This window comes from Archocentrus centrarchus, chromosome 3, assembly GCF_007364275.1.
Source record: "Archocentrus centrarchus isolate MPI-CPG fArcCen1 chromosome 3, fArcCen1, whole genome shotgun sequence".
NCBI lineage: Eukaryota > Metazoa > Chordata > Actinopteri > Cichliformes > Cichlidae > Archocentrus > Archocentrus centrarchus.
The window spans coordinates 1269454-1295213 of NC_044348.1; the positions used below are offsets into that span (position 1 = coordinate 1269454).

Consider the following 25760-nt stretch of genomic DNA (forward strand, 5'->3'; position numbering starts at 1 on the left):
GTCTGTCCTGCACTGTGCGAAAACTTTAAGAAATTTTTTGTGGAAAAAATTTCTGCCCTCAGGCCTTCATCACCTCAGCCTGAAACAGACTCATCTGCACCTCCTCCCAGCAGAGCTGTCTTTGAGCAGTTTGAGCCTGTCACACTCTCCACACTAAAGGAGGTGATTCAAAATATGAGACCTGTAAACTCTCCCACAGACTGTGTTCCGTCTCGCCTTTTTAAAGAGGCTTTTGATTCAGTGGGACCAACTATCCTCGCTCTGATTAACAGTGCGCTTGCATCTGGTTGTGTTCCAGCTGCCTTTAAACATGCAGTTGTACAGCCTCTAATCAAGAAGAAGAACCTTGACCCTGATGTTCTTTCAAATTACAGACCAATTTCTAAATTACCATTTTTATCCAAGGTTCTTGAAAAAGTTGTTTTTAAGCAACTTCAAGCATTTTTAAGTGAACATGGAATGTGGGAAAAGTTTCAGTCAGGTTTTAGATTGCATCACAGCACAGAGACGGCTCTTTTAAGAGTTTTTAACGATCTGCTTTTAACTGTGGACTCTGGTAGTCCTGCAGTTTTAGTACTTCTAGATCTGTCAGCTGCCTTTGACACTGTGGACCACGAGATCCTTCTATCCCGCCTAGAACATGAAATTGGCATTAAAGGCACGGTTCTGACTTGGTTCAGATCATATCTTACTGATAGAAGTTTCTCTGTCCATCTAGGAAACTGTTTTTCTACCACAGCAAAGCTTTCTTGTGGAGTGCCTCAGGGGTCCATTCTGGGCCCAATTCTTTTCTCATTGTATATGTTGCCTCTAGGGTCGATTTTTAGGAAACATAATATTTGTTTCCACTGTTTTGCTGACGACATCCAGGTGTATATGCCCATCAAACTGAACAGCAGAGATCCATGGGAACCCCTGCTGAACTGTCTAAGTGACATCAAGTCCTGGATGAGAAACAATTTCCTAAATCTTAATGAAAGCAAAACCGAGGTCATATGCTTTGGTAAATTTGACCCCTCAAGCTACTCCTCTGGCACTCCGAGTCATTTGGCTCCTCACTGTCGTGATGCTGTGAAAAATCTGGGTGTCATTTTAGATAGTAGTTTTAAAATGGAGAAGCAAGTAAGTGCTGTTACCAAAATCAGTTTTTACCAACTCAGAGTCATTGCCAAGGTAAAACCTTATCTCCCGCAGCAGGACCTGGAAAAAGTTATTCATGCTTTTATTACTTCCCGCCTGGACTACTGTAATTCTCTGTACTTTGGCATAGATCAATCATCTGTGCGCCGCCTGCAGGTAGTCCAGAATGCGGCAGCTCGTCTTTTAACCGGTTTAAAAAAGCATGAACACATTACCCCAGTCCTGTCATCCCTTCACTGGCTCCCTGTCCGTTTTAGAATCGATTTTAAGATTTTATTGCTTACTTTTAAAGCCTTAAACGGACTGGCACCTTTGTATCTGTCTGAGCTGCTTCACTGTCACACCCCTGTAAGAGCTCTGAGGTCATCGAACCAGCTGCTCTTACAGAGGCCTAAAACTAGACTAAAACAGAGAGGTGATCGAGCTTTTGCAGCAGCAGCACCAAAGCTATGGAACGATCTACCTCTCCATATCCGCACAGCTCAGACGATACACACATTTAAATCTCTATTAAAAACACATTTCTTTTCCTTGGCATTTGGCTGCAGTGCTACCTCCTTTTAGATGATTGTTTTATGGTATTTTATGGTACTTGTTTTAAACGTTTTAATTTTTAATTTTCTTATGTTATTTATTGTTCTTAATGTTTTTATTTATTTATTTTTATTTTATTATTTTATTTATTTATTTATATATTTTTATTTTTATTTAGTATAGTCCTTGGGGTTACAGATCTTGTACAGCACTTTGGTCAACGTCGTTGTTTTAAATGTGCTTTATAAATAAACTTGACTTGACTTGACTTCACTTCACTTCTCAGGCTTGTTTCTAGTTTAATTCCCAGTTTAATTTTGATTTTGCTAAGTCAACCATCTTCTCTCTACATCATATTTCTGACATTGTAATAACACATGTTCTATGGTTTCATCTTCTCCACAATTAGTCACATTTCCCTGCGTGGTGTTTCCTTTGTATAGATAATATGCCAGAAAACATGCCTGTGCAGGCCCACATTTGCCCCTTTTCCACCGACACGGTGCCGATGCCGGTGCCAAGTGCACGAACCGTTCAGCACTTTTTCCACCACAAACTCACTCGGTGCTTTGCCGAAAAACAGGTTCCGTTCCAACACCATGAACTACCTGGTCTGGAACCAAAGAATGTGTGATGCAAGCGGCGTGACTCTGCCATCTCCATGTAAAGTTTTCCACCATCATTTCACAGCAAGCTGTGTATTACATGAGAAAAGTGAGGGCTCAAAAGGAAACATTAAGTTGTCCCAAAAAGTGCAATAAGGTGTGATAAGTGTAGCCAAAATTAATGAAAGGTTGTCTGTTGTTTTTTTATTGCATCACAGGGCACAGGATATATTCCACAAATTACTGACTGCACTGAAAAGAAATAAAATATTTCATTCTCTACATTTTCACACTGAAAACTATTTAGGCACTCAAAATATTACAGCTATACTGTTCAAAAAGTAATTTTGCATGGTTGCTAAGCCAAAATCTGCACGACACATCTATAAAACATGATGGACAAGCAGCTGACTTCATAAAAACACAACACTTCATTAGCTGTTAGAAATCTAGTAATAAAATCCAACACACTTCATTCAGTTTTAATGCAGATCTCCTTTAGCCTGTTTGAATAATATTAAAATTTGAGCTAAAGACCTCATTTTATTCTCAGGAAAGCCAGACAACATTTTAAGGATCAACTTCTCATCTCACTTATGCTTTGTGAATATCAGTCTACCAATACTGATACTGACACAACCAGCTAATGTGTAAGTATTGGTGTTTTATAGCGTTTCATCATTTTATCTACTGTTTCAGCTACATAAGTAACATGGTTCACAGTGAATTAGAAGCAGTGAAAAGTATTGTTTAACTCATACAAAGCAGATATGCTAATGAAAATGATGAAAAAGTAAACAGAGGAGACCCCTATGATAACTGAATTAGCTCCTGTTACAGATAATTATTCAAATTATAATATAGTTTATATCTAGCACGTAAAGAAACAAAACCCTGTTAGCATATGAACATAAACAGAGGTGGGAGATGGGAGCTGGAAGGCACGCAAGCAGTGATCACCAGGATACCGATGATGGCAGTGATGTCATCAGGTTACATCCAGTAACACAGAAAGTTTCTTCTCTCTGCACAATCTCTGATCTCCATACTGCCTGTGCCACTCTTGGATAAGGTTCCACAGTGCTGTACCATCGGGGGGCAGAGGGGCAGGTCAGAGTACATCATATCTGCTCCATTCACCCACAGCCATTCACCAGCCAGGAAACGCAGACCTGTCCACACCTAGGGGGCAATTTAATACAAGGTTAGACTCAATTTGTCCCAGTGGTCAATAAGAGTACTGCAACATAAAATGCTATTAAAGAATTAGAAATAACAATCAAAAAGCTGACGGGGTACATCCAACTTCAAAAACAAACCAAAAAAAAGCAGTTTTTAGTGTTCATTTTTTAAACAATAAAGGTGTAAATTTGTGCTTTTTAAGAGACTGAACAATCTTATGTGCATGATCACTTATAGTTTGGGCCTGTGAGCTCTGGGTAGCATGTTTTAGCAACTTTTTATATCTAGCTAAATAAATTAAACTCCATGAGCTTTTGGCTGACTTGTTTTAAAATGTGAGTATTTTAGAAAAAAAACACTTAGCCCATGAGGAACAGTCTGAGCAAGTTTGAACCTCTGGTGCTGCTGTAGTGAACAGGAAGTGGATCCGAAGTACAAATGATAAGATGAACACATCTGAAATGTGCAATTGTTTAGTTCCTATACAAGACAGGCTCCAACTGTGAGGCGTTATATAAGAATAAAATTAATGGAATTATTCAAAAAATCTTTTACAAATCTACTACAACTCTATTAAGCTTCTGAGGTAAACTGGGCAGCACTGATACAAGTTCCCTCCCTCGATCCATAATTCTGCATCATTCAGGACAGCTGTGTGTCACATGATTTTGTTTCACAGCGAGCAGTGTAAGAACAAAAATGTAGTTCATCAGGCACAATAAAAGCTATATTTTTCAGCATATTCTACTTTAGCAAACATCACAGACAAAAATCCCACAAAACAACAAAATAAACCAATAAATGAAATAAATCTTAAATAAACATTTCTTAGATGTATTGATGATTGTGAACCCATCTCCTCGGTGTTAGCCTCCATCCCCCTCCTCCTCATATAGTCATGGTCTTCAGGCTGCATGCTTACCAATGTGTAATGGAGCCTCGGCAGCATTCCAGAGCCTCCTCCCAAGTTTGATTCTCATTTCCGAGGACCAGGAGCAGATCGAGGGAAACCAATCTGAGCAGTTTTGGGTAGCCACGTATTTACTGAGAGAGGAGATGGTGACAGAGTCACCGTTGATCTTGGACTTATCTGATGCCCAGTTTGTGTAGTCTGCGCTCCATTTCCATGTTTCCCCTGCAGAGTAGGTGTTGACATTCACAAACTTTTGCTACTACGTTTTTTAACTTCCTTTTAAGCTGTGTCATTGCAGACTAGCAAATGTTAAACTACTTATGGTGACTTAACAGATTTAGTGGCAGAGAGAGCTCAGTGTTTTATGACATAGGAAAACACACTGAAATTTAAATTAAACACTTAAGTTTCACAACACATAGTGTTAAAACAAAAGGCAAACACAGACAACATAAACATATACTATGTTGTTGGAAATGCAATGGAAACCACCAAAGTCTTAAAGTACATAAACACATTAATATTACACTATACGAGTAATGTCCATTATTTCTCATGAAGCCCCCTAAGAGCATGGTTTAAAATTCAATTAATATTTATTATTTGTTTAATATTTTAATCCTTAATTTTCTGACATTGATTAATTTGATTACCCAAAGAGAGAGAGAAAGAGACAGAGCGAGAAAGAGAGAGAGAGAGAGAAAAAGAGAGAGAGAGAAAGAGAGAGAGAGAGAAAGAGAGAGCGAGAAAGAGAGAGAGCGAGAGAAAAAGAGAGAGCGAGAAAGAGAGAGAAAGAGAGAGAGAAAGAGAGAGAAGAAAAACAGGGAAAATTGGAAAAAATATTTATTTGACAGTTGGTTATGCAGTGATGTCAGTAACGCATTACTCTGATCTGACTCCTATAATCTAACTTGTTACTGTTTGCAGTCCAGTAATCAGTTTAAAGTTTCTTATCCAAGTCGCTGTACAATACTATTTTTGTCATTTTCCTCATTAAAAAGATTTTTTTTTCCTTCTTGCGTCTCAGGGAGTGACGTCTGGCCAACAATTAAGTAAGATAAGATAAGATAAGATAGTGTTTATTTGTCACATGCACAGTTATACACAGTACAATGCACAGTGAAATGTATTTTGTACCTGCAACCATATATACACACACATATAAATAAGAAGAATAAAAATAAAAAAAAGTAATTCACACTATACACTATACTCTATATACTATACACTATACACACTTTTTAAATTATAATATTTACATAGTGCAATAATAGTCCAGTTAGGGCTCAGAGTTGAGCAGACGGATGGCTTGTGGGTAAAAACTCTTCTTCAACCTTTCAGTCTTAGCCCTCAGGCACCGGTAACGCCGGCCTGATGGGAGCAGGGAGAAGAGAGAGTGTCCGGGGTGGCTGGGCTGTTTTAGGATCTTCATGGCCCTCAGCCTGCACTGCTTGGTGTAAATGTCCTGCAGGTTGGGGAGGGTGGTTCTGATGGTCCGTTCAGCTGAACGAACCACCCTTTTTAGGGCCATGAAGTCCTGCTTGGTGCAGTTTCCCATCCAGGTGGTGATGCTCCCACGCATGATGCTCTCGATGGTGCAGGTGTAAAAGTTCCTGAGCACCTTGAGTGGGAGCTTGAAGTCTCTCAGCCGCCTGAGGAGGTAGAGACGCTGTCTGGCCTTCTTCACAGAGATGTTTATGTGATGAGTCCAGGACAGGTCCTGTGAGATGGTCACTCCCAGGTATTTGAAAGTGTCCACTCTTTCCACCTCAGCACCACTGATGAAAAGTGGATGGTAGTCCCTCTGCTGCTTCCTGCTGAAGTCCACGATCAGTTCCTTTGTTTTGCTGACGTTGAGCAGGAGGTGGTTCTCCTGGCACCAGTTCTCCAGGCGGGAGACCTCTCTCCTGTAGGCTGTCTCCTCATTGTGAGAGATTAGTCCCACAACAGCAGTGTCGTCAGCAAACTTGATGATGACGTTGGACTCTGACGTGGCCTCGCAGTCATGGGTGTACAGTGAGTACAGCAGAGGGCTGAGCACACAGCCTTGGGGGGAGCCAGTGTTGAGGGTGAGGGAGGATGAGGTGAGGTGACCCACTCGTACCACCTGTGGTCTGCTGGTCAGGAAGCTGTGAACCCACCTGCACAGGGATGGGCCCAGGCCCAGGTCCAGCAGCTTAGAGACCAGCCTGGAGGGAACTATGGTGTTGAATGCTGAGCTGTAATCTACAAACTGCACTCTCACATAGTTCCCCTTACCAGTGTCTATGTGTGAAAGGGTCTTGTGGAGGAGGAAGGATATGGCGTCATCTGTGGATCTGTCTGGCCGGTATGCAAACTGTAGTGGGTCGAGGGTGGTGGGCAGTGAGGAGGTGATGAATGTCTTGATGAGTCTCTCAAAACACTTCATCACCACAGAGGTGAGTGCTATGGGCCTGAAGTCATTGGGGCTGCTGGGGTGTGGTTTCTTTGGGACAGGGACTATGATGGACTTTTTAAAGCAGGTGGGAATCACACACAGTTTCAGTGAGAGGTTGAATATCAGTGTAAACACAGGTGCCAGCTGGTCAGCGCAGGTCTTAAGGACACGTCCACTAATACCGTCTGGTCCAGCCGCTTTCCTGGTGTTTACACGTCTAAACGCCCTCCTCACGTCGCGCTCCGTCACAGTGAGTGTCTCCACCCCTCCGGCCGGGAGCGCAGCGGGCTGTCGGCTTCCCGACTCAAAGCGCGCAAAGAAGATGTTGAGTTCATCAGCCAGAGAAGCGTCGGCACTCACCGGGTGGGTGTGTGGTGCTTTGTAGTCCGTGATGGTGCGTAGTCCCTGCCACAGTCCCCTGGGGTCAGACTGTTGTAGTTGCTGTTCCAGTCTGCGGCCATAGCGATGTTTAGCCTCTTTCACCGCTCTGCGGACGTTGTATGATGCAACCTTGTAGTCCTCCATGTTCCCAGAGGCGAGGCCGGAGTTGTAGGCAACGGTGCGGGACCTCAGGGCGTCGCGGACAGATTTATCCACCCACGGCTTCTGGTTGGGAAAAGTCCTGATGGTCCTCCTAAGTGAAGTGTCTTCAACAACTTTCCCAATAAATCCCACAACAGTTTCCGTAAACACCTTGATGTCTCCGCCCGCGCTGCTGCGAAACATGTCCCAGTCGGATGAATCCAACGCACCCTGCAGAGCGGCCTCTGTTTGATCAGACCACCGTGTCACTTCTCTCACAGCAGGGGGTTCCTGCCTGAGCCGTTGTTTGTATTTCGGCATGAGAAGCACAGAGGTGTGGTCAGACTTCCCAAAAGGCGGAAGAGGCTTTGCTTTGTAGCCATCTTTGAATGGAGAATAGCAGTGGTCTAGGGTCCTCTCTCCTCTGGTGGGGCAGTCGATGTGTTGAATCAACTCCGGTATCAGCTTTTTCAAGTTTGCACTGTTAAAGTCCTCGGCTACGATGAGAGCCGCATCACGCTGGTTAGCCTGATAGGTGGAAATCGCCTCATGTAGCTCGGATAGTGCAGTGTTTGTGTCCGCCTGAGGTGGAATATAGACGGCGCTGAAGATGACCGAAGTGAACTCGCGGGGCAGGTAGTGGGGACGGCATTTCAGGGTTAGGAGCTCCAGGTTAGGTGAACATGATTGTTTCAGAGGGACAACATTCCTACTGTCACACCAGTTGTTATTAATCATTAGGCACACACCTCCTCCTCTTGATTTTCCAGACTCACTCGTTCTGTCCGTGCGATGAACACTGAAGAACTCCGACGGCTGTACGGCGTGGTCCGGTATGAGGGGAGTCAGCCATGTCTCCGTGAGACAGATGATGTTGCAGTCCCTTATGTCCCTCTGAAACTGTATCCTGGCCCTGAGTTCGTCCAGCTTGTTATCCAGTGACTGGACATTAGCCAACAGGATGCTCGGCAGTGGCGTTTGGTGCGCTCTGCGCCTCAGCCTCTCTCTTACGCCGGCTCTTTTCCCTCGGGGGGTCCGTGACCTGGTCCGTCCTTTGTTTGAGCTGGCCCACTGGAAACGCAGTATCTCCCGAGGCCAAGTCGGGTCGGGAGAAAAAGGTGTCAGAATACAGCCAGAGTGCTGTATTCTGATATTAAAAAGAGTCTGTCTGTCATACGTGATATGACACAGAGCAGGCGGAATTATAAAGTCCAAAATTAGAGCTAAACCTAATATATACAAACAAAGCGTAGGAGCAGGTACGACGGCTGCTGACCTCACCGGCGCCATCTTGAATATAAAGTCATGTTTTCAGCATGAGGACAATAACAGCACAGCAACACAAACATAAACAATGGAGGGAGGAGAGAGATACGTGTTTTCTAGCTACAAATACAGCCACTATTTTGAGTTTGTGTCAGCTAGATGACAACATCAAGGTTTGTTGTTCATTGTTCCGATGTTGTGCCAAAAAGTGATTCCGATGTTTGCTTTTATGTGTAATGTCTTTGCTTACATTGATAAATAGAGTGCAGTCAACATGATTTATGAAGGAATAACCTGTTTTGCTAGAATCTTTAGGAGTCTGAGTTAATGTCAAATTTATTTATATAGCACATTACCTACATTATAATCAGTCCAGTGCTTTTTAGCCACTTAAAATATCTTTATAGAACTGTGATGTTATATTTGTTGTGATTTCTGCAGCCTTCTGAGCCAGATTGCTGTTTAAAAATACATTTTTTATGTCAATTTTTACCTTGATAAAAAAAATATATAAAAGTCACTTTGCCAAAAACTGAGTGCAGTTGCTACCTTGTGATAGAAATGCTGTTTCTCGCTCAAAATGACCTGATATCATTCATGAGAGATATGTCTGACATATGGTTCACAGATTATAGGTCGACAAGTCATTTAGAGCCGTTTAAATACAGGCAGTCGTTTTATGGCACAACACCAGCAGCTGCTGAATCTAACTATTTAACTTAGTTACTTCTAAAATTAATCAGTTTTCAGATGATTACTCTTCTTAAAAGACGAAGGGATGCTACACAGCAGTGAACATGACCCTATCCCAACTTTTTAAAAATGCGTTGCTGCCATCAAATTCAAAATGAACTAACGTTTTTCCAAAAATGGTTGATTTTCATAGTTGAAACATTTTATAACTGCATAGTTTAATAAACTGATAAAGATAATTGGCCATGAACAACAACAACAACAAGAAAAAAAGAATCCCTACTTCCAGCAGTTGCTTTGGGCCTCCTGACAGGTGTAATGTATTTCAATGTACAAGTGACTTCTTGGCACCATTGATCCCAGTCCACACACAGTACAGCTGAGGAGGAGGAAGGTTCCAACCAAGCTGCTCTTCATCACTGTTATCAGATTTCTATTGTACAAAGAAAGCCTCATACTGAAACATATTGCTCTATTTAGTGGGAACACGACAATTTTCTTTCTTAATTATACAGTAAACAAGTATTAGAGAAAACAGCATAAAAACCATCCTTGGACACTGTCAGTTGGTGAAGTTACCTGCTCAGGTGCATTGCTTTGTTTGATGCTGCGAGTGGTTTAATGCTCAAAGTCCATCTGGATGCAGAGCTTCCAGGGGGGATGTCCTAGTACTTTAAATCTTTTTTGAGAACACTCATTTGACTAGGTTACACACTTATGTCAACAATGAGCTGCGACTCCACAAATCATTTGACTGATGGCAAATGAAGGGACATAAAGGAAAAAAAAACATATTTGCTGTGAGACACAGGAAGCAGGCAACTAAAACTACTGCATCATTATTGTGTCATGGTTCTGGTCCGGTGGCCTAGTGTGTTTAGTTCCTTTTGTGTAGTTTTGTTGTGTTTTAATATTTGGGTTTTGTTTCTTAGTTCTTACAGTTTAGTTTGTCGGTTTGTTGTTTGGGTGTTCTGTTTATTTAGCTATTTGCATGTTATTTAGGTTTCCCTTTGTTCGTGTTCCTGTGTCTTGGCCCTTCTGTGTTTATTTTCCCTCCCCGTTCTCCCTGTGTTTTCCCTTAGTCTTCCCCGTGTTGTGTTTGAGGAGGTGTCTTGTCATATGTTTAGATTTCCTCTGTGTTGGGTTTTATTTTGATAGTCTTCTGTTCCTTGTGTTTTCTGTTTAGTTTTACTTCCCCTTGTCTGTCTGTGTAATTGTGGTCAGCTGTCATCCCACCTGTTGTCACTCTTCTCATTAGCCCTTGTGTATTTATTGTCTGCTTTTGTCTTGTCAGTGTAGCGTCTCTGCTGGGCCTGCTGTGTGCTCTGTGTTTTGAATTTCAAGTTTTGAGCTTCAAGTTTTCATGTAGCTGGTTACAGACCAGCCTTGTCCCTCTAAGCTTGTACAATAAAAGTCAAGTACAAATATAGCTCTCGCCTTGTGTCCTGCACTGAGGTCTTCTCTGCCCTGCCTGCCGCAGCAACCGTGACATATTGTGTTTGTTGTCACCCAGAGTCAAATGTTAAATATCATTCAACAAACGAAAATAATTTTCATGTATCATTAGTGTTAGCAGCAGATTACAGAAGTGATTGAACTGGGTGTGAAGCATATTAAAGCATGGTTATGATAAGCCATTGCTCTGAAAATTGTAATAATAAGATAACTGAGACAATAAAAACAAGGCTGGTTTAAGGAACATTATCATGAGTTATAACAGGATTTTAAAATGCTGAGCTGAATTATCATCTATCATCATGATCACAACATTTGCATTACAAAGGAATCAATCTGAAAGTGCACTTTCAAATGAAGCTGCAAAATCTGGTCAAGTAAAAATGTTTCAGTATGACAGCTTTGTGCTAAAGTCTCTCATTAAATGGTGGATTGACAACAAGGTCATGGAGACCTAAGACTCACTATTGTGCATGGGGACTGAAGGCTGGCCCATGTGGTCCAGTCCCATAAATTCACCACCTTCAGAGATATTCTTTGTCTCAGGCCAATAAGATGGCCACATAGAGCAAAGAGGAAGAGGACGAAAAAATCGTCTCCTCTTAGGACCAGATTTTGATGTGAAAGAACCTTCTAGACACCTGATTAACTTTTAAAGTGAGCAAATTTGACCCAAAGACTGTTAAAAACTCCGTGAGCAGAGAAAGGACCACAGACAGACTCTAGGAGGACAATCAGGAGGAGGACTCTCACATGACCTTTTAAGCTTTCCTCACTGTGCTCTGACTTGGTTGAATCTGCTGAGTAACCAGGTGACTGATTGTCCCTAGCATGAGCCACACTGTGCTAAATTGTGCAGATGTGGGCAGATGTGTTTACAACTTGAGCCAAAACAAAGTCTGCAACTGTGATCGACACCATGAAATTCAGAGAATGCAATGATGTTATAAAGTTTGTCTCTTCTACTATGAAGCTATGCTACTGTAATAGAAGCAGTGTGTGGTTTGGCATTGTCTTGCTGAAATATGCAAGGCCTTACTTCATTAAAAATCGTTGCAATTTTCCCTTGAGGAACTTTATTCTGAAATTGTTACTTCTGAGAAACTCTTGAATATTTTATGGGAGTGTCCACTTTAACTTTTGACCTGCTTCAGTTTGAAAGATTATAATGTGTGGAAAGTGTGATCATCATTATTTGGACCTGTGACCCATTTCATTTCAAACATTATGTGTGAAGAATATCATTATTATTATAATTGCTCATTGTGTTTATTAAAACATGGATACTTCAAGGCCTTCACGGCCTTAGTCATGGCAGAAAGATGGCCTGAGTGGCTTGTCAGGGAGTGAAGGACTCAAGCCCCCAGGACCTCACAGGAGACTCACTCAAGATAGTGCTTAGTGGAGAGGTGGTAAACAGAGAGAGGTTTTTTTTTTTTTCTTGTTGTTGTTTTATTTCTTTCTAAATGCCATATTCCTGATTGGATTCATGGACAAACATAAGTAAATGCTGCATAGATTATTTAACTTTTAACTAGTTCTAAATGAGATGGAACACTGCAGTTGGGTCATGTGGTGCCTTTTTTTTTTTTTTTTGTCCTGGCAGCTAACTCTTAACTCTTAACTCTTGGTCTTACCAAGTGATGTCATGTGGACACTGCGTGCGGCATAAAACAACACACTGAGCTGTGGAGTTAAGACAGGAGAAACTTGTATTTGAAAGTCAAAGGAATTAAACCTGCTCATCTGATTCTTTTCTTATTCTTCTAGTTAAAGGAGTAAAAGGCAGCAGTTGGGTGCTACAACATTATCTATGATTTAAATTTTAATCACATTTGAAAAACAGAACATTATATGTTCTATGAAGCCAATTGCGTTTACATTTTGTACACAAAGATATGACCTCTAACGGTGCAGCCTGTGCTGTGCACCAGCACCTTGAGCACACCTGGACATTGTAGAGCATGTGAGTTTTCCCTCAATGAAAAATTAGGGTTCAAATATAAATAAGTGGACAACATGCAGGTTTTGTCTCATTTCAGCCACCAAACACTCTTTGATAAACTCCCCATCCGAGAACAATTTCAGAGTTCTGGGTACATTTCAGTTACTTTATCTTGGATCCACTTTAAAATTCCAACATTTTTCCCTGTCAGATTTGGACAGTCATCTGACTTTGTCCCATTTCAGCCCAAACCTATTCAAACATGCATTCACTTCCCTCTCTGTTGTAGTCTCTTTCATTGTGCACATTGCTGCATTGTTACAGCTGGGTAAATAAATATTAAAAGTCCATGTCTCGTTATAAAAACTTGACATTCATCTTTTCAGGTTAGCAAAAAAGAGAGTGTGGTGCGCGGACTCTCTTTTTCTTTAGGAAACTCATGTCTCTCATAAACGTCGGTTCCAACACTTCTACGATGTTAATTTCACTTGTACACAATTTTTAAAAAAATAGCAGTCGCCTTCAAAAATAAAAGGAAAACTGCAATAAACACTAAGCTGTTCTCTGAAGGGGAGTTTATCAGAGAGTGTTTGGTTGCTGAAATGAGAAAAAAAAAACAGAAAACAGCATGTTGTACATTTATTTATATCTGGAGCCTAATTTTTCACTGAGGGACAACTCACACGCTGTACAATGCCCAGGTGTGCTCAAGGCTCTGGTGCACAGTTCTGGCTGCATGCCAAAAGCATCTGGCTTCATAGAACATATAATGTTCTGTTTTTCAAATGTGATTAAAATTTAAATCATAGATGTTGTAGCACCCAACTGCTGCCTTTTACTCCTTTAACTAAAAGAATAAGAAAAGAATCAGATGAGCAGGTTTAATTCCTTTGACTTTCAAATACAAGTTTCTCGTGTCTTAACTCCACAGCTCAGTGTGTTGTTTTATGCCGCACGCAGAGTCCACCTGACATCACTTGTAAAACAAACTTGAGAAAAGATTTGAAAGCCCAAGAGTTAACCCTATAGCTGCCAGGACACAAAAAAAGAAAAAGAAAAAAGGCACCACATGACCCAGCTGCAGTATTCCCTCTCATTTAGAACTAGTTAAAGGTTAAATAGTCTATTCAGCCCAGTGGCAGAAAATGAGCTTCATCTGAAGGGTGGCTGTCCTCTCCCTTAGAGAGAGGGTGAGGAGTGCAGTCCAATCATTCGCGAGGGGCTCAGAGTAGAGCCGCTGCTCCTCCACATCAAAATGAGTCAGTTGAGGTTGTTCAGGCATCTGAGTAGGATGCCTCCTGGGTGAAGAGTTCCTGGGCAGACCCAGGACACGCTGCAGAGATTGGATATCTCAACTGGCCTGGAAACGCCACAGGATTCCTCCGGATGAAATGGAGGAGGTGGTGAGGGAGATGGATGTCTGGGCTTCTCTACTTAGGCTGCTTTCCCCACAACCCACCCCCAGATGAGTGGAAGAAAATGGATGGATGGATATTATAAATCACATAATGGTGTCCAGTGCACAGAGAGATGTAGAAAGTACAGACTGTAATTTGCCCTCAGGTCAATCCTGTTTCTGTGTGGAGAAACAGGACTGACCAAAGAGTTGGATGTTTGTAAAATGCAATTAAAAACAGGATGCAGTGCGACTGATAAGTCGTAACATAATTAGGTACAAAACGAGCATCTTAATGAAGTAGTGTTGGCGCAAAAATTAGGCTTGAAGGCCTGATTTACTCTCTGAACCACATTTTAAAATTATCTTAGCTGTAGTCAGAAGTTACAAAAATGACCACTTGCAATGCAAAAAAAAAAAGGACATGGAGGAGAAGCAAAGTGCTCTCCCAGGAGGTTTTGTAGTAAATATGCAGACTCAAACACTCAACTGCTCTGGAGCTCTCAATTTACTGAGGAGAGTCTACCAAACTCACCCGATCAGTGAATTCCACTCTTTGGTCTACTCTGGCAATATTCAGAAAATCTGGTATTTCCGCCTCTCTCCTTGTTTACCACCTCTCCACTAAAGCGCTATCTCGAGCGAGTCTCCTGTGAGGTCCCGGGGGGTTCTCTCCCTGACAAAACACTCAGGCTGTCTTTCTGTCATGAGTACGGCCTTGAAGGGGCGAGGTGATCTCCATCTTGCAGCATCATGTTTTAATAAACACACTGAGTCATTTTTTTTTTCTTTTTTCTTGGGCATACATGTACGTGCCATGTTCATGCACTTGTGAAGATGTGCGCGTGTGATCCCTTCTAAATTTTACATAGTGAGCCCAAACTCCTCACCAGAGTTTTTTTTATTTTTTTCCCTTCCCCTTTACAAATAATAAATAAAATAAAAATAAAAATAAACAAATAAACAAGAATAAAAGCACCTCAGTGACGGCCAGCATCCAGACCCCTAAACAAGGGACAAAGAGAATATCAGAACCAAATCAGTCAGTGTGGTGCATCCAAACATCACAGCACAGGATGGCAACAGGAACCCAAGTGTCCACAACCTGCATTAAAGACCAAGGAGCGGTTGGAAACCCCCATGCCAGGAAGAAACATGCAGGAAGGTCTACATCAGTGTCTGAGACCCTCTACAAAGCCAACAGAGGCCGAGAGGCACAACCCGGTCCCACCTAGGCGGCAGGGGCACCAAGAAAGGAGCCCAAACTCTACACGAGCCGAGGGACAGTGCACAGACCCAGGCCCAGGAGGCACAACAGCCAGGACAACCCAGCACGTGAGGACATTAGACAGGAAGAAGGATGGCATAAATTATTGATCAATTAATTCTGCCTTTACTTATCTATCAACACAATTTTAAAAATGTGATGTACTTTGGAGTTTCAGGGGTAATAATAATGATGCAGTAGTTTTTAGTTGCCTGCTTCCTGTGTCTCTTGACAAGATGTTTTTATTTCCTTTATGTCTGTGTCCATCTTCCCTTCATTTGCCATCAGTCAAATGATTTGTGGAGTTGCAGTGACAGCAGCTGATTGTTGACCTAAGTGAGTAACCTAGTCAAATGATTGTTCTCATTAAACGACAAATCAAAGTAATAGGACATCCCCCTGGAAGCTCAGCATCCAGATGGACTTTGAGCATCGAGCAGCACCAGCTGTTACTCCCAAAGCATTTGCAGCAAAACAGCAAGCAATGCACCTGAGCAGGTAACGTCACCATCTGACTGCTTTAACATTTTTGTATCTCCTCAGCTGATTTAAATGACTGAACAGGGTCCAGGGATGTTTTTTTTTCCCTAGTGCTTGTTTACTGCATAATTAAGAAAAAATGTAAATGTTCTCACTAAATACAGCAATATGTTTCAGTATGAGGCTTTCTTTGTACAACAGAAATCTGATGACAATGATAAAGAGCAGCTTGGTTGGGACCTTCCTCCTCCTCCTCCTCCTCCTCAGCTGTACTGTGTGTGGACTGGGATCAGTGGTGTCAAGAAGTTACTCGTACATTGAAATACATTACACCTGGCAGGAGGCCCAAAGCTACTGCAGGAAGTAGGGATTCTTTTTTTCTTGTTGTTGTTGTTCATGGCCAATTATCTTTATCAGTTTATTAAATAATGCAGTTATAAAATGTTTCAACTATGAAAATCAAACAGTTTTTAGAAAATTTAGCTCTGTTTTGAATTTGATGGCAACAACACATCTTAAAAGTTTGAATAGGGTCATGTTCACTGCTGTGTAGCATCCCCTCTTCTTTTAACAACAGTAATCATCTGAGAATTGAGGAATGATGCAGAAAATCATTACTCTGGTGATTTAGTGCACAGAGGTAAAATAGATATTTTAATTCCAGTTAATTATTTCATGGCTAAGTGCACTCTCTGTGCTGCTGTTTATTTCTAAGGCGCTGGCTGCACCTTAGAGTTCTTACATTTTTAAACTGAATGCATTTAAATATTTGAGAGTACTGTGCCCCAGCCTAATAAAGGAGATCAAAGTGAAATGAATGTGACTGATTGAACAGGTGTTCTCGGTATGGTGTAGAATGAAGTGTAACAGCATTTTAAACATTTCCTAAATGAATACACACGCATATTCCTGTGACAAAGCCACAGTTACACTTTACTCAGTGTTTTTAGTAACGTTTGTTTTAACCAGATGCACGCACAAAACATATTCTCCCAGCAGAGAATCTATATTGAGCTTAAAACATGTTGCAAATGTGTCGCTTCCGGCTGATTTTAAACCGACACTCTGACCATAACGTGCTCCTCACAGATTTAGTACAGACTCAGTGCTGTCTAAGGGTTTGAGATTGAAGATTAAATATAAAAACAGATTTCAAACATAGGCTTAGTCTACATACAAATCTGATATAAGGTCAGAAAATACAGCGTAGCTCACAGAACAATAAAACTCTTTAATCAGTAGGTGGTGATTTCATACCTGAAACCTAACCTGGTCCGGAGCAGGTTAGGTTCACAGCATAAGGTAACCATAGCCAAAAAGTGAGCCATGTAAGTGCAGAAAATCCAGGGTTAACCCTGAAGTTATCTGAAAATACTGATTTGTAGTGTAGGCCCCAGCTGCTGAACTTGTGGGAGAGGACTGTTGTTCTATTCTTGTCTGACATAATATTCTAGCTGCTCAGCAGTCCTGAGGCTTCTTTGTTGTAGTTTTTGTTTCATGGTTTTCACTGGTGAAAGGTCTGGACTGCAAAGAGGCCAGTTCAGTTCTTATACTGTGAAGCCATGCTTTTGAAATAAATGCAGTTTGCAGCATTGTCTAATATAATTTACTTTGTTTATACTGCACTCTGCATTTTATTATTAATTGTTATTAATCTCTGGCTCTCTTCCACAGCATGGTTTTTTTTGTCTCCCCTCAGCCGAACTGTCTCAGCAGATGACCGCCCCTCCCTGAGCCTGGTTCTGCTGGTTCTTTCTTCCTGTTAAAAGGGAGTTTTTCCTTCCCGCTGTCGCCAAGTGCTTGCTCATAGGGGGTCATTTTGACTGTTGGGTTTTCTCTGTATTATTGTAGGGTCTTTACCCACAATACAAAGCGCCTTGAGGTGACTGTTTGTTGTGATTTGGCGCTATATAAATAAAATTGAAAAAAGGAACTGAAAAAGGAATATGCAAGGCCTTTCTTGAAAAAAATAAAATGGTGTCTGGATGTTACTCTAAAACCTATTTAAAATATTAATTTCTCACAATGCCCTGACCCTCTCGTCTCCGTCTGCATCCCCTCTTGCCCCCCTCCTCCCCCACCATATTGCTATCCTGGCTTTAAATGTGCAAATATGCCTTGCTAAGGTGGTTTTTTTGGAGCCAGATGAGTTTTTTTTTAACCTAACTACCCCATGATGTGTGTTTGTTTCCTTTTTCTGGGGACTGATTGTAGTGGCGGCGCCAGTGAAAACGGCAGCGGCTGAGGACACCCATCTCCCCTATGTTAGTCTTGTCTGTTCTTCTCTGGATGGTTGTTCCGAACGGAATTTCGTTATATTATGATGGAATGATGATGGAATGATGGACATTGCTTTAACTTGCTTTTAGGGCTGGCACAGCCATTCAAAGACATGGATTTCTGGAAGTGTTTCTGAGCCCATGCAGTTGTTTCAGTGACAGAATCATTTCTGTTTTTAATGCAGTGCTGAGGGCCAGAAGATCAATATTTTCTTAAATCTTTTGATGATTTTATCTACTGTAAATGTTGGAATATTTGAATATTTGCTATTTGTAATTTTACATTGAGGACCATTGTTCTGAAATTTGTAGATGCAGTTTTTATAGACTGGTGAACCTCTGCACATTTTTACCTCTCAGAAACATCCAATCATGTTACGGACCTGCTGACAATTAATTTAATTAGTTGCAAAATGTTCCTATACCTTCCTTGTTTTTGTTATTTTTCTAAATTAATGGAAGGGAAAAAGAAAATTGGCTAAACATTTAGTTAAAATATTCTTCTAATCATGCAGAACACATGTAGATGTAAAGAATATTTAAGTAATGAGCAAAAACTCAGTAAGTTGTATTCTGTCAGATGAAAGCGCAATAAAATTGTTTGAATCTTTGTCCCGGCAGCACCAGTAGCCAACATGACTTGGCGACTTTCTATACACATTCAGATTCAGAAGATCTTGGCTTGAAGAGCTATCATGCATGGATTGGTCTGTATAGAGAAGAGGATTCATATCAATGGGATAAAAACTGGACCTGGACCAAAGGAAAATACCTCAACTTTGATCCCTGGGCGAACTACGAACCAAGCTATGGTGACAGCTGTGGTTACGTATATTATGCCAATGACACCGAAATGTGAGTCTGTTCTTTAACCACTCAAACCATTATTACTAAGCATGCTGGGTTTGTTTTTTTTCAGTATATTTAAAACATTTTCCAAACAGCCAGCAGGCTCTGTTAGAAAGATTACTCTGACTTAAATTTAATCTTCACAAATGGAGCATGGGGTGTGAGAGAAGAGAAATTTGAAGGCCCTTAAACTTTTCCTTAAAGTCAGTGTGAACTAACACAGATACTGGTGATCACTCTTTTCTTACAAGTCACATTTACTTCCATGCACCATCACAAACAGATAACAGTTCACTCTAAATCATTTTAAAGCTGTGGCTTTTTTGTTGTTGTTGTTGTTGTTGTTTATCTTCTTATATTTCAAGAAGACTGGCAATCAAATTTGATGAATCCATACCCAGTTGTCAAATAATTATTTTTTTGTGTCTCTTTAGTGACTTCCTCTCACTCTCTCTCTCATTGGGTAATCAAAAAATAGGGTCAGAATTTTAAGGGTTAAAACATTAAACAAATAAGAAATATGAATTGAATTTTAAACTATGCTTTTAGGGTTTTAACGAGAAAGCATAATAATGGACATTACTTACATAGTGTCACATTAATGTGTTTTAGCACCAAGACTTTCGTGGTTTGTATCGCATTACCAACACTGAAGTAAATGTTTACGTTTTCTGTGTTTGCATTTTGTTTTAACATTATATGCATTGTGAGACACATATTAATTTACAGTGTGTTTTTCTGTGCTACCATGCTGGTAAACAGGGATTTCTAATACACAGTGAATTAGCTATATTTTCAAGAAACACTGCTGAAGTCATGCTATGATTAATATAATCAGCTGTAAAATCTTTAGAATATTCTTCTAAAGAAGACGAATAGGATTGATGGGAAATGGGGAATGATTCTTTGTTCATATTTCAGGATTGGTGGTGCTGATTGTCAAAGTTATTACTTTTTCATCTGTGACCATTCCTATTTTAACCCTGAGTCAAAAACCTGGTCTGAAGCCCGGGATTCCTGCCAGCGTACAAATTTGGCGAATTACAATGATCAAGGCGACGTAAAAAGAAACGTTAATCAACAGGATTTTCCGGTCTGGATTGGACTGTACAGAGAAGGTAAACACTAACACAACAGCAAACTGTTGCTCTTAAACCGCTGCAGCTGATTTTACAGTAGCTTAGTAGCAAATTTTACTCAATTTCTTTTGTCTTATTTTTCTATAATGCCACCAATTTTTTAAGTCACCACATGTAGTCTAACATCAGCTAGTCTGCAATGACAAAGAAAACTTAACAGGAAGCAAAAAACTTAGTAGTAAAAGTTTGAAAATGTTAACACCTACTCTGCAGGGGAAACATGGAACTGGAGTGCAGGCGTGTCAGACTACACAAACTGGGTCCCTCATGAGCCCATGAACAACGGTGACTGTGTCACCATCTCCTCTCTCAGTAAACAGACGGCTACCCACAACTGCTCAGATCGGTTTCCCTTCATCTGCTATGGGGACAACCTGCTACTGGTAAATGAGAATAAGACTTGGGAGGAGGCTCTGGAGTACTGCCGAGCCCTCAGTTACGAATTGGTAAGCGTGCAGCCTGAAGACTACGACTATATGAGGAGCAGGGTGATGGAGGCTAACACTGAGGAGGTGGGTTCACAATCACCAATACAGCTAAGAAATGTTTATTTAAGATTTATTTACTTTTATTTTATTTTTTTTCTTGTCTGTGGTGTTTGTTAAAGTAGAATATGCTGGCAGCCAAGCCACCTTTATCAAACACGGCTCTGCACTTTCTATAACCAGCTAACTGCTGAGGATGCTCTGAATCAGCATCTTAGCAAAAAACAGGGATCGAATACTTGTTTTTCCTTTTAGTGAGAAAAACCTACAAAAAATTCAGCTTTTATCATGCTCGGTGGACTATATTTTTTTTTACACTTTCCACTAATATGTGTGAAAGATAAAGTCATGTGACACACAGCTGTCCTGAATGATATAGAATTATGAACCCAGGGAGGGATAATGGACTTCACAAAAAAAAAAAAACTGGGGTCACTAGATTTACAGAACTTGTACCAGTTTACCTCATAAACTTAATAAAGTTGTTGCAGATTGGTAAAATATTTTTGAATTTCATTTTCACATTTATTTTATTCTCATATAATGGCAAGTGCCTCACAGTTAAAGCATGTCTTGTATGATGTAGAAAAATCCTTTCTACATCATACACCAGTACATACACCCACCATGTCACCAAAAACACTGATGAGTGGGGAGAGGGGGTGGGTGGGTCTTTACACATCCCTGTTTCCTACACCCTGGCTCGGCTGCTACTCAGGTTTCCCACTGGCTCTGGGGATGTGCCCACTCACCCATACTTCATAGGAGGCACTGATGAAGATGAGGTGTCTTTGTATGTCCTCGTATGATTGGCACATGGGTATTATTTCCTGCTCTTTTCCCTTTTTTTCCCCTGCCTGTCAGCCCTGGCAATATCTTATTACACACTTGCAATTTTATGAATAATAGAAATGAATGAATAAATAAGCAAAAGAAAAAGAAAAACACTAACAAGAGAAGCCTACTGTTCCACCATGGGCTAAATGTGTTTAAAACAAGTCACCCAACAGGGAGGGGCAGTCATCTACCACGACTGGTTGGGGCTGAGGGGAGAGCGAAGTGATCTCAGACTGCTCAGTGGGGTAATATGGTACTGTGAGGTCTTTCAGATAAGATGGGGCCTGATAATTCAAGACCTTCTATGTGAGAAGATGAATTTTAAATTCTATTCTAGATTTAACAGGGAGCCAATGAAGAGAAGCCAATATGGGAGAAATCTGCTCTCTCTTTCTAGTCCCTGTCAGTACTCTAGCTGCAGCATTTTGGATCAGCTGAAGGCTTTTCAGGGAGCTTTTAGGACAGCTTGAAATTAATGAAGGACAATAATAATAACAATAATAATAGTAAATTATTTAATAATTGATCAACATAATGATTTATTCTGCCTTACAGAAAACTGGTTACAGCAGAATGAATACATTAGTTTAAACAAATCAACACCCTCGAGTCACACTAACTGTCAGAATACTCGTCCACCTGGTCCTTACTCAGAGTTTCTGTCTGATTTCTCAGACTTTTTATCTGATTTAGTGCTCAGTTCAGATAAAATAATTATAGTGGGTGATTTTAACATCCATGTAGATGCTGAAAATGACAGCCTCAACACCGCATTTAATCTATTATTAGATTCAGCTGACTTCTCTCAAAATGTAAAGGAGCCCACCCACCACTTCTGCTGGAGGTTTCTTCTTGTTAAAAGGGAGTTTTTCCTTCCCACTGTCGCCAAATGCTTGCTCATAGGGGGCCATTTTGACTGTTGGGTTTTCTCTGTATTACTGTAGGGTCTTTACCCACAATACAAAGCGACTTGAGGCGACTGTTTGTTGTGATTTGGCGCTATATAAATAAAATTGAACTGAACTGAATTGAATTATCTCCTCCTGCCACCCTTCCAAAACCCCATCCCCCATAAAGATGGTGTCTGCTCTCAGACCACCAAAAAACAATCCAAAAACCAGCAAAGCTATTTAAGCATAAAAATTCAAAAGAACAAACAATATAGCATCTTCAATTCACCAAAGCATAAAACAGTTAAATGTTTGGTTTTTCTCTTCTCAGTCCCTGTTATGCAGGAATTATTTCCTTAAACTTAGTTACAGCACTTTCAGAAAGACTTCTACTGTAATAAAACTTATTCCCCACTGCTGTGTAATCCATTAAAGTAAATGTAAATGTTACTAAGAAATGATCAGACAGGAGGGGGCTTTCAGGGAATACTGTTAGGTCTTCAGTTTCTATGCCATATGTTAGGACAAGATCCAGTATGATTAAAGTGGTGGGTGGGCTCCTTTACACTTTGAGAGAAGCCAATTGAATCTAACAATAGATTAAATGCAGTGTTGAGGCTGTCATTCTCAGCATCTACATGGATGTTAAAATCACCCACTATAATGATTTTATCTGAACTGAGCACTAAATCAGATAAAAAGTCTGAGAAATCAGACAGAAACTCTGAGTAAGGACCAGGTGGACGATAGATAATAACAAATAAAACAGGTTTTTGATTTTCCCAATTAGGATGGACAAGACTAAGAGTCAGGCTTTCAAAAGAATGAAAACTTTGTCTGGGTCTCTGATTAATTAATAAGCTGGAATTGAAGATTGCTGCTACTCCTCCTCCTCGACCTGTGCTTCGAGCATTCTGACAGTTACTGTGACTCGGGGGTGTTGATTCATTTAAACTAACATATTCATCCTGCTGTAACCAGGTTTCTGTGAGGCAGAATAAATCAATACGTTGATCAATTATTAATCATGTACTAAAAGGGACTTGGAAGAGAGAGACCTAATGTTTAACAATCCACATTTAATTGTTTTATTTTTGGTGCAGTTGATGAAGCTGTATTATTTATTGTTTTTGAATTTTTATGCTTAATTAGTTTTCTCCTGATTTTAGCTTTGTTTTTGGTGGTCTGGGAGCAGGCACCGACTCTGTGGGGATGGGGTTTTGGGGGGATGGCAGGAGGAGAGAAGCTGCAGAGCGGCGTGTAAGACTGCAACTCTGCTTCCTGGTCTCAACCCTGGGGAGTCAGGTTTTAGGGTTAATAAATTTGGCCAGATTTCTAGAAATGAGAGCTGCTCCATCCAAAGTGGGATGGATGCCGTCTCTCCTAACAAGACCAGGTTTTCCCCAGAAAATTTGCCAATTATCCCAAGTCATTTTTTGGACACCACTCAGACAGACAGCGATTCAAGGAGAACATGCGGCTAAACATGTCGCTCCTGGTCTGATTGGGGAGGGGCCCAGAGATAACCGCATTCTATGGGCGAATGCTGTGTGGACTGAAGCGGATGTTTGTGTTGCAGTACTCTTATTGACCACTGGGACAAATTGAGTCTAACCTTGTATTAAATTGCCCCCTAGGTGTGGACAGGTCTGCGTTTCCTGGCTGGTGAATGGCTGTGGGTGAATGGAGCAGATATGATGTACTCTGACCTGCCCCTCTGCCCTCCGATGGTACAGCACTGTGGAACCTTATCCAAGAGTGGCACAGGCAGTATGGAGATCAGAGATTGCGCAGAGAGAAGAAACTTTCTGTGTTACTGGATGTAACCTGATGACATCACTGCCATCATCGGTATCCTGGTGATCACTGCTTGCGTGCCTTCCAGCTCCCATCTCCCACCTCTGTTTATGTTCATATGCTAACAGGGTTTTGTTTCTTTACGTGCTAGATATAAACTATGTTATAATTTGAATAATTATCTGTAACAGGAGCTAATTCAGTTATCATAGGGGTCTCCTCTGTTTACTTTTTCATCATTTTCATTAGCATATCTGCTTTGTATGAGTTAAACAATACTTTTCACTCCTTCTAATTCTCTGTGAACCATGTTACTTATGTAGCTGAAACAGTAGATAAAATGATGAAACACTATAAAACACCAATACTAACATTATCATTAGCTGGTTGTGCTAGTGGCAGCATTGGTAAACTGATATTCACAAAGCATAAGTGAGATGAGAAGTTGATCCTTAAAATGTTGTCTGGCTTTCCTGAGAATAAAATGAGGTCTTTAGCTCAAATTTTAATATTATTCAAACAGGCTAACGGAGATCTGCATTAAAACTAATGAAGTGTGTTGGATTTTATTACTAGATTTTTAACAGCTAATGAAGTGTTGTGTTTTTATGAAGTCAGCTGCTTGTCGATCATGTTTTACAGATGTGTCATGCAGATTTTGAGTTATCACCCATAAAAAAATTACTTTTTGAACAGTATAGCTGTAATATTTTGAGTGACATGAGTGTCTTAATAGTTTTCAGTTTGAAAATGTTGATAATGAAACATTTTATTTCTTTTAGTGCAGTCAGTAATTCGTGGAATATGTCCTGTGCCCTGTGATGCAATAAAAAACAACAGATATCCTTTCATGTCCACATTCATGGCTACACTTATCACACCTTATTGCAGTTTTTGGGACAACTTAATGTTTCTCTTTCGGGGTCCATTTGGCCCAGCTGTTGTACTATTCAAAATATGGAGCTAAATCAATTTTAATTCAGCTTCTGGTCCCAAAAAAGCACTTTAACAGCAGATAGGATTTCATGAGCCAATCACAGTAAACATTTTTGAATCCTAACCATATGATAAACATACAAACCATAATGTAGAATACAGTTAACAACACATGTGTAATGATAGAGGCATGTACAGAAAAAGGTCCATAAAGACAGAAATCTGTCTCTACATTCCCTTGCATATTCCATATTTCATACTGAGACTTTACAGAAGACCAAACATTACAGTCAACCCCAGCAAACACGCCCATGCAGACACACAGTGGGTCGCTGTGGGTGAACTATGGGGACTTCTGGTGTAAAAATCTGCCAAATCAACTATGTTGCAACCCCTTGTGAATAAGGGAGTAACTTTTTTTGAGCAACATCATTTTTCTGAGCTTCAGTTAGCTTTTCTTTACCTACTGAAAGTGTCAGGGCTTTTTCATCAAGCTGAAGCTCCACTGAAACAGGCACATTTATCATTAGGCTGTGAACTCACTGGGCCAGTGTCTTTCATAAATGTATCACTCAGGTCCACCAAGTCACCAAGTTTATGCGTTTGTGCACGCGTCACAGCACACACTGGAAACAAGGGAACAGAAGAAACAGAATTTGGTACATCAAGATTGGGAACATCAGTTACTTCAAGTGATGGAAAAACTTGTCTACCAGCCAAATCATTCCCAA

At 40.6% G+C, this 25760-nt stretch overlaps 1 protein-coding gene across 2 annotated transcripts in view; it reads left to right on the top strand.

Annotated features, from left to right (window-relative positions):
* LOC115778359 (lymphocyte antigen 75-like) overlaps positions 1 to 24184 on the top strand; it is a 47100-nt gene extending 22916 nt beyond the window's left edge. Inside the window, exons 1-4 of one of the 2 annotated variants that reach the window (XM_030726456.1) lie at positions 18884 to 18951; positions 19867 to 20063; positions 20298 to 20596; positions 23934 to 24184. In XM_030726456.1, the coding sequence (XP_030582316.1) occupies positions 18950 to 18951; positions 19867 to 20063; positions 20298 to 20596; positions 23934 to 24122 (687 nt within the window). In that variant the 5' untranslated portion in view covers positions 18884 to 18949 and the 3' untranslated portion in view covers positions 24123 to 24184. Of the gene's footprint in view, positions 1 to 18883; positions 18952 to 19866; positions 20064 to 20297; positions 20597 to 23933 lie in introns of those variants that run through there. The other variant, XM_030726455.1, reaches the window with a different exon arrangement.
* The last annotated feature ends 1576 nt before the right edge of the window (positions 24185 to 25760 follow it).